General features: G+C 39.7%; 1 protein-coding gene across 3 annotated transcripts; it reads left to right on the forward strand.

Moving 5' to 3' along the window:
• The first annotated feature begins 374 nt into the window (after window positions 1-374).
• LOC308105711 (uncharacterized protein) lies at window positions 375-17,842 on the forward strand. 3 transcript variants are annotated; one of them, XM_080456632.1, is made up of 14 exons: window positions 375-712; window positions 3,132-3,422; window positions 5,251-5,508; window positions 5,974-6,078; window positions 6,594-6,641; window positions 9,278-9,379; window positions 10,918-10,980; window positions 11,086-11,532; window positions 11,815-11,871; window positions 11,965-12,396; window positions 12,690-12,746; window positions 12,932-13,372; window positions 14,243-14,683; window positions 15,483-17,842. In XM_080456632.1, the coding sequence occupies exons 1-14, from the start codon at window positions 652-654 to the stop codon at window positions 16,643-16,645; spliced, it is 3,966 nt and encodes a 1,321-aa protein (XP_080312758.1). In that variant the 5' UTR covers window positions 375-651; the 3' UTR covers window positions 16,646-17,842. The 3 variants fall into 3 exon arrangements, with proteins under 3 accessions (XP_080312758.1, XP_080312759.1, XP_080312760.1); XM_080456633.1 differs by lacking the exon at window positions 12,690-12,746; XM_080456634.1 differs by lacking the exons at window positions 11,815-11,871; window positions 11,965-12,396; window positions 12,690-12,746.
• The last annotated feature ends 221 nt before the right edge of the window (window positions 17,843-18,063 follow it).

An 18,063-nucleotide genomic window follows, 5' to 3' on the forward strand; every position in this document is an offset into this window, starting at 1 on the left:
AAAAAACAAAACTATGTTGACAAGGAATTTGGTATTTTGTAATTGTAATTACACCCAATGTGAACCATCAATGGAATGGTAACTTACTTACTATTTGGGCATGCCTGACACGTAACTCCATATATGGGCATAAAAGGGACACAGACAGAGAGATACAGAAATCTCCATAGGTCTATTCTTGTGAGCTTGTAGATAAAAGAACAATTCATACAACACAATACCTATTTTGACCACATTCTGTAGCTGGTTTCAGACAAACAGATTCTTCTAATAATTGCTTTTATTCTGAAATGTCAGCCACCCTGTCGGAGGAGCGGCATTGATGCCATTGACTGCTCACTGCTGCCTCTGTTGACGAAAGTATGCAGTGGATCTGGTCGGTGCTCAACTTATTCTCCATTTGAGGAATTCTGAAGTCCAAGTATTTGAATCCAGATTCCAGAAAGCCACGCCTGTGTTTACCTGAGTAGATAACAACCTCACTGAGATTCCTTACTAGTAGCCCGGGTATGTGTTAGTTAAAAGAAATACACCTTTTTAACGCTCAGCCCATTGGGAAGAAGTGGACAATCCTGTTTTACTGCAACAAAGCTGCACCTGTTCTCTTACCTGGCTGCCGAGAGTGAAAGTAACCGTAGACTCTCCTGTGTAATGGCTGCTACCTGTCTTTTCTTCGTCTATTTCGTCGTTGTATCGTTTGCCTCTTGTCAAAGTGAGTATTATGATCAATTGTTCGAGTTGGTCTACTTTACATAACTTTTAGGCTGGAGAAAAACAACGACTTAATTCAGATACACTGATAGAAGTGGCGCACGTAACGCGGTTATGTTTACGTTATAGAAACGGAGTCAGGAATGTAGACAATAAATGGCAATTGAACAACAAGCAACACGTTTTATGTAGAAATAATTTCTGTCAAGGGATTTACGAGTTAATAATTAAACCTAAAGTTGGCTCAGTTTGAGTTAGGCTACTAGTTTTCGGTGCATGATACAGATCCCTCTGGTCCATAGCGTTAGAAGGAGTTCTCCTTAACGCTATGGTACGTTAGATTCTTTTCCCTCGCACCGCAGTAGCGCAGCCTCTCGTCTGTAGTAAAAATAAAAAATACACTTTAGCTACTCACCAAAACAAAGACAGTTTTATGGAGTTGAAAGCCTACTCTACTTAGTGGGAACACTCGGAGCCCCCCCACCTCACGTCTAAAATACACTTTTTGTCCAGAAAATAAAATATTTCAACGGAAGGAAGAATCTGGTCAATAGGGAAATTCCATTGACCAGATCTGTAGAGGGCACTGTGGAGTAACCAAAACATTTATTTCCTTCGGGTGAAATGTTTTCTTTTTTTCTGAAAAAATGTATTTTAGACGTGAGGTGGGGGGCTCAGAGTGTTCCCACTTAGTAGAGTAGGCTTTCAACTCCATAAAACCGTCTTTGTTTTGGTGAGTAGCAAAAGTGTATTTTTTATTTTTACTACAGACGAGAGGCTGCGCTACCGCGGTGCGAGGGGAAAGAATCGTTAAGGAGAACTCCTTCTAACGCTATGGACCAGAGCTAACTGATACCTATAAATGAAGGCACTGCACTGTTGTTGATAGTATAAAATGCTCTTCCCTTCCACACTGATTAGCAGTTAAAATTGCAGTGGGCCTAGGTGATTTTTGTTTTGTTAAAATTGTGTTAAATAGCTCTATATTCTGATACTGTTGCTTGGCTAGTAATTAATGATTGCTGTCGTGTTTGTTCAGTAACAGGGGTCTCGGTCTCTCCAGCTCTTTAGTAAACAGGAGTGAGAAGTCATGCAGGATATATAAACTAGTGAAATTTGAAGTGATGACATGACAAAGAATTGAGCGGAACTGGATTACTTAAACACTAGGCTAGTATGGCTGTACAATTTAAGCTGATAAATGGATACTCTCTCCTGATTGGCTGAAATTGGCAACCCACCTGAAAATATTATTTCAATAGTAAGTGTTTTAATAGGATATAATAGTATTATTTTTTGTTTATGAGTTGGGGAGACTAGACCCCTGTTACTGAGCCAAGACTCTGCAATGATAGGTTTATTACACACACAGTTTTGTTTAAGTTTTAAAAATATCATTGATTGATTATTAAATGTTTGTGTCCTTCACACAAAGTGCCCAACCCCCATGGGTTTATTAGACACCTAGTGTTTCACTTGCCGTACCTTTAAGATGTGTTAAAGGTAGTGTAAAGTGATATCTTTTGGTTAAAACAATTAGCTTTTGTAAAAAGGTTAAAGCGCTCTATATTTCTGATAGTATCATTGCTATATTGAGTGTTTTGTTCAGTATCACGGGCCCCCGACGCTCGGGTGGCCGCGGTGTTAAAGTCCCTGCCCACCAAAACGGAGGTTGTGGGTTCGAATCCACTGTGGGGCGTCGGGCGTCTATGTGAACACAATTGGCCAGTGTTCGGGGGAGGGTGATCATTGTCATTGTACTCTTACGGGCTGGGGCGGCACCTGTCAGCGGGGAGTGTTGGGGCGGGAGGAGTAGGACGAAGGCTCTACATCCTCCCGGTGGGGGCCCCTCACTGGAAGGTGAGTCAGTAGGATAGAACAGCAGTGACAACACAGAAATGTGTGTGGGGAGGAATCAATTGGCATAATGACTAAATTGGGGAGAAAAGGGGGTAAACATAATTGGCTACTCTAAATTAAAAAATAACATGGGCCCCTGGGCCCTGTCTCTTTAGTACCGGTAAACATACATTTTCAGGTGAGTTGCCAATTTCATTCAATCAGGAGGAGAGAGTACTTTCTTTCTGAGCTGTGCAGAGGAGAGCACTTTTCTAGTTTATTTGTGTCATCGCTTCTAATATCCCTTGTTTACCCCCTGTATGAGTTCTCTCTGGTTTTCTCTGATTGGGTAAAATTGGTGTCCCGGCCTGAAAATGCATTTTCTGTTTACTAAAGCGCTGGAGAGAAAGGGAGACCCCTGTTACTGAACACATACTCTATGGCAATGATTGCTATCAAAATATAGAGGTATTTAACATTTATTTTAACAAAAGAAAATAATTACTGCTCCTTTAAATGCAGAGAACGAATTTCGGTTTTGAAATATATCCAAAATGAACGTACTTTCTTTCTGTCCACAGTGGCAGAGAAAGGCCCAAATTATGGAGGCAGGGGGTCGCAGATAATCTTGAAGCCCACCTTCAATGGACCACCTGAGAACATTCTTTGGAAACACAATGGCAGCAAGGTCATGGAGTTTGATGGCAGTGAGGAAAGGGTATATAGCACCTACAAGGAAAGGGTCGTTCTAGATTGGCACACAGCAGAGCTGACTTTGAAAAGACTCCGTCATGAAGACAGTGGACACTATGAATTAGAAGTAACGGTCAAGAAAATGTTGCATACTTTGCATCATAATGTGGAGGTCATTGGTAAGTTTTCGTTTTTATCTCAGATCAAGGAACAAATGTTAAACTGTTGGCTCTTCGCCAGAATGCAGCAAGCCCAAATTCAGGACAGATCAAGTTGAATGTTTGCCGAAAAAGTTACCCCGCCGCCCACTTAAAATTGTGAATTAAAGGTTTTGACAGTGTGGGAAAGAGGAAGTGATGTAGTGAGACTACCCAGAAAAGAAATGAAGCACAATAATATAGCGTGAGAAAAATGATCTTCCTTATTGAACTTTCGTCAAACAGGCTTCATAGCTGATGGCCGCATGAGGTCGGTGCAGCAGTCATTTTTTGTGTCCATGTGTACCTGTCCTTGAGAGATGTTATCTATAAATTGGGGTCTTACACATTGATTATGTTTCCAGTACACTATACTATGAATGGCAAAAGTCTGTAGGTCTGCAGCACTCTGCAGACGATGAGCTGGACTCTCTCATGTACAGTACGTGTCTGTTCCCTTGAAATAACACAATGTATTGTAAGCACCTGCTGTCCTTGCCAGAAACACTGGAATAACTTAAGTGCCACTCCCATTAAAGGGGTATGAAATCCTAGGCTTATTTTGCAGTTTGTTTCACAGTTCAGGTTAAAAACTACAGCAGATTAAAAACATTGCAGGCTAGAAAGGAACACAGCTGCTGGAGCTGATCAAATTAATAATGGGTGTGTTAGATTTAGGTGTGCCAATGTGCAATGAAGCATATTAGACATTAGTCAACAGTATTGTCAATGCACATTGACACACCTAACTCTAAACACACCCATTAATTTGATTAAAGGTAGGGTAAGTGATTTTCTTTGGTTAAAATAAGTGTTAAATAGCTCTATATTCTGATAGTACTCATTGCTATAGAGTGTTTGTTCAGTAAAAGGAGTCTCCTTGTCTCTCCAGCTCTTTATAAAACAGAAAATGCATTTTCGTTTCAGTTTCAGTTTCATTTCTAATTTTATCCAATCAGGATAGAGAACTCAATCAGGATATAGATTAAACAAGTGAAATTGGAAGTGATGACACTAAGAAATGAGCAGACAAAATTGGAACTGGAACACTGTAAAAATGAAGCTTAAAAATTGGTACTTTCTCCTGATTGGCTGAGATTTTGACACCTACCGGAAAATGTATTTTCTGTTTATTAAAGAGCTGGAGAGACGGGGAGACATCTGTTACTGAACAAACACTCTATAGCAATGATTACTATCAGAATATAGTGCTTTAACCTTTTAACAAAATACTTTTTGTTTTAACCAAAAAATATCACTTACCCTACCTTTAATCAAAGCTGCAACTGTGTTGCTTAAATCAGTGTACTATAATGACATTCTTAGGGTAGGGTACAGTCACACATACAGTATGCATCTTCGTTGCTACTTTTTTGCACCTTATGTCTAACTAACCTCATGTACATACCTGCTGCTATGTGGACCTACCAATGCGTTATGTCTAACCTCCTGCCGGCAACTTGTGTTTTTTTTTAATGGCGAGTGGATCATGTACTGTAGAACTGGCAAATTTGCTGTATTCAAATGTTAGTTTCCAGATTCAACAGATTTTCAGACACGTGGGATAAATTCTTCATAACAGTATCAGACAAAAAAAAAACACTGAGTAACCCTACGAATCCCCCCATTTGAGAAAGACCAAGCCTGGCCCAGGCTCAGGTCTCCTTTCTCAACAGAGATACTTTGGCATAAACATACTGTATATATTGTAAAGGTCCATATGGGCCAATATTTATGCTCTCAGAGATAAATTAGCACATTTTACTGTACTGTATGTCATTTGTTGAGCTGAATGGTCTGGCATTTGTAGATGAGGTGGACAAGCCTTCCATATCCTGTGTGATGAATGACACATCTGAAGTCCGCGCATCCCTGGTGTGCTCTGCGGAGCCCCGAGGTCCTCCATCTCTAATGAAACTTGAATGGAGGTTGCCTCATGGAGAGTCACGTTCTGGCCCAGAGTTACCAATATCTGTTGGAAGAGAAGATGATACTGTCTACACGTGTGAGGTAATCAACCCTGTAAGTGAAAAGACAGCCACGTTCTCTGCAAAGGATTGCTTCCAAGGTAAGACAATTATTCGTCTCTTGCAGCAATTTAGACTGGTTAATATTAATTTACAACAATGTGATGGTTAATTAATAAGCTAAAACTAACTAACTATGCTGTCATCAGGGCAAAGGTGAACGCCTCTGACAGTAAAGTGGAAACGGACTACACTCAAATCAGTCAGATTTAATTAATAATTACAGTAAAGGAAACATGCTCTTAACCATTACCTTGTTCTTGATCACAAACTGATGTTTGTGCAAAGAAGCCTTCCTTTAACTATCTACTAATTTAATGGTGTTTAGATGCAGAATTGGGTCTGTAGGTGGGATTAACAGTATTTAAATTCTCTTCTTTAGACTTTTATTAGAGAAATCGAAAAAGATTTCCAAAATAGTCTAGGGACAAAGAATAGCTGCAATGTATGTGGGTCTGTAAACCTTGCTGCTATGTGACAATGTTATTTATGGTGTTTATATGCAGGTCAAAGCTCTCTGCCATGGATTATCCCATTGATCTGCATATTAGTAATTCTTATAATTGTCCTCGTGGTTGTGGCCATCCTGTACTACCGCAAACACAAGCAAGGTACAGTTGAAACTATTGCCTGTTTAAAAAATATTGTTATTGCCAATATAATTACAAAAGCTTTAGTTTTATTTGTCAACATATACAATATGTATATTCTAATTGTTATGATTGCTAAGGTAGAATACTGTCCTTTTTTTCTCTCTTTTTCTTTTTTACAGAACTAGGGTATTTACAGGACACCTGTATCTTTTGTATAGAATTATTTCATGCTCAAGTAGATTGAGATCTCCTTTCATAATCATCGTTAATAGAAATCTTTTTAGCATTGCTTTGCATTGCATTTATTGCTTAATTTCTTAAATTGTAAATTGTATTTTTATGTATTTTTTATCATCCTCTTTTAAAATGTCCTTCTTTAATATTTTTTTTCTTGGAAGCACATTGCGTTGCAACTGATGTATAAAATGTGTTATATAAATAAAGTTTGTTTGATTGAGTGATTGATCACTAATTTGCATTTTCTCCCCCCCCGACCTCCCCCCACCCCCATGGCTCCTGCCTGGATGCTACAGGGGCTGAGAAAACAAACACAAATGATGTGGAGAGCCAGCCATCAGAAGGTATTTAGCTTTTCTTCTTTAATATATCAACTACATGTTCTTAAAATTCAGTTTTTGAAGTTGTGTTTTGGATCTCTATCTACTGTACTGTACTGTACAGAGAGTGATTGGAAAGCTGAAAGTGCTGAGTGAGACAATGAAATGTTAAATAGATCACAAAAAAGACTTGAACCCAGATTATATGCAAAGCCATGTAGCATAGAAAAAGGAAAACGGCTCACTCTAGCTCTGGACGTCACGTCACGCAAGTAAAGAGAAAAAACTGTACTGTACTCATTGTTGATAGACTTCAATAGCTCCATTTGGAAAACATTTATCACTCTAGCAATGATTACCAAGAAGTTGCTGTCTCCGCCAGGCCGTACGGCCGAAGGCTGGAGAGTGTAGACCTGTCCGTCCGTGTGTGGGTCTGTGACAGTGTGTCCGTGAACAGCTAATTTCTAGCAACGTTTGACCGATTTGCGTGAAACTTTGCACACACTTTCCCAGTAGGCCAGAAGTTATTTAACTCGGATTGGCACTTGATTCTCTCTCTTAGCTGTACTGTATCACTCCTGTGTTTCATTCTCACTGCTGTTGCTGCTGTGACACCGAAGTTTATCTTATCTTAAAAGGAGTGTCAGGAGATTTGCAGAGAGTGGCATTGCTAAATGAAACCTCAAAATAAGGTTTGGCATGCACGTTTTATTATAGTTGCACCCGATTTTGGTTGGAATTATTTAACTTTGCCAGCCATGGCTGTTTATTCTTTACAGGGCACGGAGCAGATAAGATGAAAATAAACAATGAATTTGATCCTTTATAAGCGGATGGAAAATAGACAACATAGAAAACAATGGGCCTCATTCACAAAGCTCTTCTGGAATTTCTACTATATTTTAGTGTAGGTTTGTTCCAAAGTAAAAAATCATTTTGGATTCATGAAAAGGAGTGTACTGTGTACAGCCTTGATTTGTGCACATCTCAGGTGTATCAGATGATGAATTCCACTTGTTCATAAATCAGCTGCACATTCATGTGTGCATCATTTGCATTGTTCCACGCCCCGTTTAGCGCCAACTTCACCGTGGTGAGCACTCCATAGTACAACAGCGTCACTTGTCAAAAAAGAACATATCTACAAGCTTACAACGCTTCGCATCACAACGCCTTGACAGCTTGTAGAACTGTTTATTTGCCAAGCGAGTTCTTCGCTCGGTGGATCAGCTGAACGTAAGTGAATGAGACGTATAACGTCACAGGACTAAATACGAGGGTAATAAAGCATGGCAGGATATTATATAAGCCTATTCTACAGAACAATTGCTCACCTTTGCTGACGTAAAAAATATATAATTATGCTGCAATCCAGGACACACTGGAACGCAGTATGCGATAGTTTATTGATATAATAATTAATAAAGTTTTATTTTGATCACTGAGGGGAAATGCTTTGAATTAACATCTCTTATCCTACATTGGGAATGGAGTAGGGCTGCAACTATCGATTATCTTCTTAGTGATTCAGATTTTCGATTCATAAAATATTCGAGAATACTTAAATTGTTTTTATATATCAGCAAGTCGATTAAACACTCGTGAAAATAGCTGATCTACAATGCGACGCATTGTGAGCTTGTTGATCTCATATTTTCACTATTTTAGATTTAGTTTAGCAAATGTATTCAACTTTTCGCGTATAATGACAGGGCCAAAATACGGATAGATTATTAATCGATTATTTAATTAAGTTCATTATCGATTATTGATTTTTTTAAATAATCGATTAAATAGATTGATTAGCTGTTGCACACCTAGAAAGGACACAGATTTAATCCAGACTGCATCTTCATCAGATAGTAAGACTATTATCTGGCGTTCATGTGATCAACCAGTTTTGTAATTGTTATTAGAAGTTATCTACCGTGATATAGGAGGTGTGTCTGCAACATTAAGACATATTGTAATCAAATTGTGGTCTCACTTGTAGAAACTGCAAACACACTGATGGACATATAATAATTATGTTCAGCTCTGAATGCATCAATTGAAAAATAAAACTAAATCTGTTTGAATTTGCCTCACTAAAGTAGTTTATTTTGCGCCCTGTAGTTGAACCTCCCAGGGGTCTAAACCAAATCTCTTCACCGAAAACAGGCGATCTAAAAGCTCACAATGCATTACGAACTTATAGATCGCCTATTTCTTTCGGAATGTTTGCCTATTATGACATGCCCAGAATAGGGACAGACTCTAGGGTCCATGTGGTTAAAACAAGAATGAGTTGAACCTAAGCCACAGTGTCCTGGTTGTGTGCAGAAATGGAAGAAATGGCAACATGCCGGAGGGTATGTTATTCTTTGTTTCTATGCCACTTACTTGGGAAATGGATACTTACAGTAGTACATAATTATGTATTAGCTTCATAATTTGACTGGACATCTTTGGACATAATGCCTCTTATTGGAACATGTTGCTTAAAAAATACAACCCACTGTCACTCAGAGTAAGGCTTACAATATTATGGACTGTGATAATGAATAATTTCCAGCTATGAAATGTTGAAATGTTTTGGGTGAAGACTGATTCTAAGTGATTTAACGGATTGCTTGGTGAATACATTTTATTATACATCTTTCTCTTGATTCTCATTTCAGGAAAGAAGTCAACTAAAAAGGAGAAAAGGCAACCCCTTAGCCGAAATAGCCGCGATGCCACCCTTCCCAGCAATCAGCCATTGGCCCGTCTGGCCCCAAGTGGTAAGAACCTAAACTGAAATCACAAAGTAGTTACCAGTACAGACCCACTCATAGTCAAAGTAACCAGAAATAGAGTTGCACGTTTTGAAGGGGAAAATCTAATCGTTAGCAAATCAGAGGATGAATTGAGTCTGCATTTATTGTCTCCGCCAGGCCGAAAGGCATGGCGAGAGAGTATGTTTTGCCCCCTGTCCGTCCGTCCGTCCGTCCGTCCGTCCGTGTGTCCGTCCGTGTGTCTGTCCGTCATTCTGTCTGTGTACAGCTAATCTCCGGCACCGTTGGCTTGTTCGCAGTGAAACTGTGCACACACACTCCCTGGATGCCACAGCAGAACCTCAGCCCCACATGGGCCTTTCATAGTGCCACCAGGAGGCCGATTTGTGCAAAACCTATTTTTTGACAGTACTCCTACAGATTTTGTCCAAAAATCCCGCAAATCGGTCCACAATATCTCTATAGTCATAGAGATATTGTGATTTTTCATATTCCATCCTGATTAGCTAAAAATGGCTTCCAAAGTTTGCAGGAGTGCTCCGTTTTGAACAAAATGCCTCAAATCATGAACACAGCATACAATTTCCTTGAAATTTTGCACACATATTTCCACTATATCGAGGAAGAAATGCCACTTGAACATTTTCAAATCAGCCTCATGGTGGCGCTATAACAGACTGATTCGTGTTTTTACCTATAACTGCACCGATCTGTGTAAAACTTTGTAAGCGCACTCCCTAGAGGTCAAGGAAAAACCTTTGCCCTGCATTTTTCACATCTGCCTTTTATAGCGCCACCAGGAGGCCAACTTATGTAAAACATTTTTTTTTATATTACTCCTTCCGATTTTATCCAAATTTCACGCAAATCGGTACACGTGATCTCTAGTCATGTGATCAAGACGGATGTGTTTGATTTTTCATATTCCATCCTGATTGGCTAAGATTGACATCTAAAGTTTGCAGTAGTGGCTTGTTTTGAACAAAATGCCGCAAATCATGAACGCAGCATCCGATTGCGGTCAAACTTTGCACGCACTTTCGCACTATGTTGAGGAGCTAATGCCACCCTTTTAACATTGGCCTGTTATAGCGCCACCAGCAGGTCTAATTTAGCAAAACACTTTTTTTGAACAAAATGCCTCAAATCATGAATGCAGTGTCCGATTGCCGTGCAAGGCCTAAGAAGAAATGGCACCCTTTTCACTTTGGCCTATTATTGCGCCACCAGGAGGCCTCAATAACCTACCTGACCTGGCGGAGACCTGTGCTCCGAGGAGCACTTTTTCTAGTTTATATTGTTAAGGGGCGGCCATAGCTGAGTGGTTAGTGAGCCCGCCTTGGGAGCCAGAGGCCCTGGTTGCCCCAGGTACGATTCCAGGCCAGGCCAGCAAATGTGTCGATGAAATGAAATATGTCCCTGAGCAAGACTCTTAACCCCTAATTGCTCACAGGCCCTCGTTGGAAACAAGACCGCAAGGACTTTCATGAACGGACCTGTTAAAAGGAATTATCCTTATCCTTACTGTTCATTCTGTTAATCAGGGTCAGAGGAGAAGACAGACAAAGACCAGGAGAAAGAACCTCTGCTCAGTGAAACCCCTAAAGGTTTGGCATGCAAATTTCATTATGACAATGTTTGTCTACTATAAAAGAAACTATAAAAGATGCAGCTGTTTCAGTCTGCTAGTAATAAATGTTCTTTGATTACAGGCAATGTGTTCGATAAGGTAAAGATTTATGAACAGGCGACTGAAAAGGCACAGTCTCCTCGACCTAAACAACTCGACCTGACTCGACCTGAAGACATCAAAAGTGAACCTAAAGAAGCTGCAGGCCCAGACCAGGGCTCAGTAAAACGTACAGAGACAAATCAGACAGAAACAGAGTCACAAGTTTTTGAAGGGACAAATCAACCAGTTAGTAAATCAGAAGATCCTAGCTTTGACCCTAACCCTGATTTGAACCATAAGCAACCTGAACCAAGTCAGTCCCAGAAAGAATCAAACACCCCAGAGCCCAGTAAGGATCAGGATGACACAGTAGAGCCTGTTCATGCAAGCCAGCATGAAAGCGACTCAACAGAACAGACCCCTGCACAGACTGTACAGATGAAGGCAGATGATGAGGAGACGCAACCATTACATAGTACACCAGAAGGTATGTGATGTTATAGAAGAGTCAAAACATTTCCATTACTTGTGGTCACATTAGTACAGTAGTCTTTTGAGATAATATTATATATATTTTTTGTATGTAGAGAGTAAGTGACTGTGAATGAAGCACAGATCATAACTATGTTGGCGCTTTTGAGGTGCTTTGTTTTAGCTTTTAAATTGATGCCAATAAAATACTCTACAGTACCTCTCTATCTACAACTAGGCTGAATCATTTGCGTGTCAATCACAAGCATATTCTTTCCTTCTTCTTTTCACTTTACAGAAAACGTAGGGTTGGGGAATGAACAGATGCCAGTGTTGCTCAATGAAACCCCTAAAGGTTTGGCATGCAAGTGTTATGACAATTTTTTAAACTCTTAAATATACATCTGTTTGAGTGTACTGGTAATAAATGTTCTGGTGGCTATTTCAGAGAAAGAGGAACAGACTTCTACGGAACAAAATCACACTGAAAAGAAAACCCTATTTCCTGATGTGACTCAACCTGAAGACATCGATAGTGAACCTAAAGAAGATGCAGGCATAGACCAGGGCACAGTAAAACCTACAGAGACAACTGAACCGGAAACAGAGTCACAAGTTTTTGAAGGGACAAATCAACCAGTTAGTAAATCAGAAGATCCCAGCTGTGACCCTAACCCTGATGTGAACCATAAGCAACCTGAAACAAGTGAGTCCCAAGAAGAATCAAACACTCCAGAGCCCAGTAAGGACCATGATGACACAGTAGAGCCTGTTCATGCAAGCCAGCATGAAAGCGACTCAACAGAACAGACCCCTGCACAGGCTGTACAGATGAAGGCTGATGATGAGGAGACGCAACCATCACATAGTACACCAGAAGGTATGTGACGTTATAGAAGAGTCAAAACATTTCCATTACTTGTGGTCACATATTACAGTAGTCTTTTGAGATAATGTTATATATATTTTTTGTATGTAGAGAGTAAGTGACTGTGAATGAAGCACAGATCATAACTATGTTGGCGCTTTTGAGGTGCTTTGTTTTAGCTTTTAAAGCTTTTAGCTTTTAAATGCCAATAAAATACTCTACAGTACCTCTCTATCTACAACTAGGCTGAATCATTTGCGTGTCAATCACAAGCATATTTCTTCCTTCTTCTTTTCACTTTACAGAAAACGTAGGGTTGGGGAATGAACAGATGCCAGTGTTGCTCAATGAAACCCCTAAAGGTTTGTTATGACAAAAGTGTTATGACAATTTTTTAAACTCTTAAATATACATCTGTTTGAGTGTACTGGTAATAAATGTTCTGGTGGCTAATTCAGAGAAAAGGGAACAGACTTCTACGGAACAAAATCACACTGAAAGGTGCAACTGTTTGAGTCGACTGGTAATAAATGTTCTTTCATTACAGGCCATGTGACAGATGAGGCACAGTCTCCTACTGAGCAAAATCACACTACAAAGAAAGCCCTATTTCCGGATGTGACTCAACCTGAAGACATCGATAGTGAACCTAAAGAAGATGCAGGCCTAGACCAGGGCACAGTAAAACCTACAGAGACAACTGAACCGGAAACAGAGTCACAAGTTTTTGAAGGGACAAATCAACCAGTTAGTAAATCAGAAGATCCCAGCTGTGACCCTAACCCTGATGTGAACCATAAGCAACCTGAAACAAGTCAGTCCCAAGAAGAATCAAACACTCCAGAGCCCATTAAGGATCATGATGACACAGTAGAGCCTGTTCATGCAAGCCAGCATGAAAGCGACTCAACAGAACAGACCCCTGCACAGGCTGTACAGATGAAGGCAGATGATGAGGAGACGCAACCATCACATAGTACACCTGAAGGTATGTGATGTTACAGAAGAGTCAAAACATTTCCATTACTCATGGTCACATATTTACAGTAGTGTTTTGAGATTAAGTTTTTACAATATTAGTAGAGAGTGAGTGAATGTGTCAGGGATAATGAGCGGTGCCGGTGAGCTGGTCCTTGTTTAGAAATGAACCCTGACTTTGGTGATTAGACTTTGACTCGAAGCAGAGGGGTCTTTATCACACTGAAGGGGTTTATTTCTCAACACTGACCGGCTCACCGTTAATTATCCCACTTTTTACACAGCAACTTAGTAAAGAAATTAATAAATTGACACAAAATGCAACAGCAAAACGATTTAATTGATTCTAAAAGTATTTGCTTATGGTAAAGAAAATCCATCAGATAATGCCAGGTGCTTCCAGCACAACATGGTCGGCTCACAAATCTCCGATAGGAAGTGATTGATCAAATATGAATCAATATTCTGTTACTGCTTGCCTCAAATCTTTTCAAAAACATTCTTTAGTGTACTGTTTAGCTGTAAAATGACATTGTGTGTTTGTTTACATGGCTGCCATGTTAAATACGTTGAAAACCAAGCACCGCAGATTGATTGATTCATGAATTCATGAATTCATGAATTCTGGTCCGCACTCTCTGGCCATACTAGCTATGGTCTGTTGTTCATAGCGGCCTGCTATTAAGAAATAACAGACAGCTGAATGCAGTGATTGACCAGTCAGAAACTAACTTTCAACCAAGCTGTTTCATAAAGGACAGATCACAACCAGGCTAAATCATTAGTGTGGTTTGGCATGCGCGTTTTATAATGACTATTTTAAAACTATGAAAGGTGCAACTGTTTGAGTCTACTGGTAATAAATGTTCTTTCATTACAGGCCATGTGACAGATGAGGCACAGTCTCCTACTGAGCAAAATCACACTACAAAGAAAGCCCTATTTCCTGATGTGACTCAACCTGAAGACTTCGATAGTGAACCTAAAGAAGATTCAGGCCTAGACCAGGGCACAATAAAACCTACAGAGACAACTGAACCAGAAACAGAGTCGCAAGCATTTGAAGGGACAAATCAACCAGTTAGTAAATCAGAAGATCCCAGCTGTGACCCTAACCCTGATGTGAAACATAAGCAACCTGAACCAAGTGAGTCCCAGGAAGAATCAAACACCCCAGAGCCCAGTAAGGATCAGGAAGACACAGTAGAGCCTGTTCATGCAAGCCAGCATGAAAGCAACTCAACAGAACAGACCCCTGCACAGGCTGTACAGATGGAGGCAGATGATGAGGAGATGCAACCATCACATAGTACACCTGAAGGTATGTGATGTTACAGAAGAGTCAAAACATTTCCATTACTCATGGTCACATATTTACAGTAGTGTTTTGAGATTACGTTTTTACAATATTAGTAGAGAGTGAGTGAATGTGTCAGGGATAATGAGTGGTGAGAAGGTCCTTGTTTAGAAATAAACCCTGACTGGGTGATTAGACTCTAACTCGAAGCAGAGGGGTCTTTATCACCCTGAAGGGGTTAATTTCTCAACACTGACCAGCTCTCCGTTAATTCAATTATACCACTTATTACATGGCAACTTAATAAATAAATGGACACAAAATGTAACAACAAAACTATTTCATTGATTTTAAAATGATTTTCTTATGGATGCTTATGGAAAATAGTCCATTAGATTATGCCACATCTCCAATAGGAAGTGTTGATCACATATGAATCATTAGTCTGTTACTACTTGCCTCAAATGTTTTCAAAAACATTCTTTAGTGTACTCTTTAGCTGTAAAATGACACTGCATGTTTGTTTACATGGCTGCCATGTTGAACACGCCAAAAACCAAGCACGGCTGATTGATTGATTGATTCAGGTGTGCACTCTCTGGGCATAGCAACAGTCTGGTCTTCATAGCAGCAGTCTGCTATTAAGAAATAACAGACAGCTGAATGCTGCAATTGTCGTGTAATAAAGGACAGACCACGATTCACAAAGCGGGCTGAATCATTAGGGTGGTTTGGCATGCAAGTTTTATTATGACAATATACTTATACTATGAAATGTGCAACTGTTTAAAGTCTACTGGTAATAAATATTCTTTCATTACAGGCCATGTGACAGATGAGGCACCGTCTCCTACCGAGCAAAATCACACTACAAAGAAAGCCCTATTTCCGGATGTGACTCAACCTGAAGACATTGATAGTGAACCTAAAGAAGATGCAGGCCTAGACCTGGACACAGTAAAACCTACAGAGACAACTGAACCAGAAACAGAGTCACAAGTTTTTGAAGGGACAAATCAACCAGTTAGTAAATCAGAAGATCCCAGCTGTGACCCTAACCCTGATGTGAACCATAAGCAACCAGAACAAAGTGAGTCCCAAGAAGAAGCAAACACTCCAGAGCCCAGTAAGGATCAAGATGAAACAGTAGAGCCTGTTCATGCAAGCCAGCATGAAAGAGATTCAATGGGTTGTGAAGAAACAAATGCATCAGACATAGTTATTGAATCGGATGAACCTATTAAGGAGTCAAATCAGCCTCCTTCCTCCCTTAACTATTCAGATGAAATCACGCCACATCCTGACCACGAAATCAAGGACAATTACAAGTTGGATGAGTCAGAAGGTTCACAGACAGACCTCTACACAGCAGGGCCCCAAGAACATGAGGCCCAGCCTGGACAAAGTAGAGACGAACCTTGCAATGAGAAGATGATTGCCGATAACGAGGCGGGAGAAGTCTCTCAAAGTCCTTGTAGTAATCGTCCTGGGCAAGGAGGAGATATGGAGGCTCATGGGGATAGTGACACAGGGGTAGAAACAGAGGATGAGAAGGACCTTAGTCAGAATGTTGATGAGCAGGTGAACACACACAGTGTCTCAGCAGATGTGGAAAATGTAAATGTGGCATGCGTGGGTCATGACCAGGAGAAAGTAGAGCGATGTGATGAAGCGGATAATGAAGATCAAATAGAGAAAACAGAACAGGAAGCCAAAGAAAAGGAAATTGGACAGGGTAATGATGTAAAGGGAGAGAGTGGTAAACATGGAGAGTCACCAGATTTTGAAGGAAATAATCAACCGGACTCTGTTAGTAAATCGTTGGATCCCAATTGTGAGTTAGAATCTCCTCCACAGGGGCCAACTATACCTGAACAGCCTGGTCAGAATCCTCAGCACCCTGAACCGGAGTCAAAAATGACCCAGGAAGAACTGAACATTCCAGCGCCCATGGTTCAGGACGACACGGTGTGTTCAAGGTGTTGATACACCGGTGAACACACGCGGCCTCTCACCAAAAACGGAAGATGGCAATATTGCGGGTGACCAAGCGAAAGTACAGATATGTGACAAAGTAGCAGAAGGATCAAATAGAGAAAAGGAGGCCGAAGAGAAGGAAATGGAAGTGGGTCATAACAAGGGAGAGAATGACAAACATGGGGAGGAACAACACAACCTAACAGACAGTCAAGAGGAAGAGTAGGATCAAAAGCGCGGTCTTCACATCAGGATGGAAAAGTGGATAGGATCAAAACCCTGGTGTGCATACACTGTACAGGTACAGTAGGTGAGCCTAGTTTAGGTGACTATATCTAGCTGGAAACAATAATAGCTGAGACACAGGTAGAAGAACAAGAAGTAGAAGTACTAGAAGAAAAAAAAAGTAGTATACAGTAAACAATCTTGAATAAAGATTCATGTAAAATGAAAATGAACTGCAAACAGTGCCTGATGAGTAGTCTATACCGTATGAAAGAATAAAACAAAAGCACTGGATTTGATATGGGCACAGCGTGATACATTTACTCTATTGAGTTAAAATAATAAAATATTGGCATGGTGCCTATTGCCTATGATATCGAAGTTCTGATATGAACACCAAATGCATCCATTTAGCCATTTGAGTTTGCCAATAATAAAACTATTTTAATGCAATTTTATATGCTTTTTGAAGATCAATATTATTTGAAATAATTATTTTACTGCAATTCCTGGCACTAAGACTTTGAATGTCTCCAAAGCATTTGATACAGTAATCATGATTTGATACAGTAATCATGATTTGTTTTTTATAGAGATATCTTCAGGATGTTTTTGAACAACAGTTAATGTAGCCTAGCTAGTGGTAACTGATAGCATGGCATATCTCAGGGTTTAGTTCTGTTATTTTGTTTTATTTACATTAACAATCTTGCACTTTTATCTTTCTGTAGTTTTTTATTTGATGATCCAAACCTAATCTTCTCATGAAGATTTCAGTTCACTGGTGGTTGTTGCATTATCTGATGATAGTGGTTTGTAAAAGTATATATTTTTAATCACTTGTAAATGAGAAATAGATTTATAATGGTAACAGAATGTCTTACTGTTGCAACATCTGTCAACATTCATACACTAAATATATTGAATCGATTTACAAATTAATAAGCTTGTGTTCAAATGTTTTGCAATAAAGTGACTAAATTAATACTTGCCAGAATTTTATTTTTTTGTCTGCTACAAAAAAGAAATGGAAAGATTATAAAGAAGTCAATGCTATTTGGTGTTATTGGAAATACTGGAAGAAACTGCAAGAGCCTTTCAGTGTCAGTAGGGGGAAGTGTTTCATAGCATTTCTGACGATTTCTTTTCTTTTTCTTTTTTTACATCTGACAAAAGACAAGAGTTAAACACTGGCATGCTAT

Source organism: Gymnoscopelus braueri, assembly GCF_963280865.1.
Source record: "Gymnoscopelus braueri genome assembly, chromosome: 18".
Taxonomy (NCBI): domain Eukaryota; kingdom Metazoa; phylum Chordata; class Actinopteri; order Myctophiformes; family Myctophidae; genus Gymnoscopelus; species Gymnoscopelus braueri.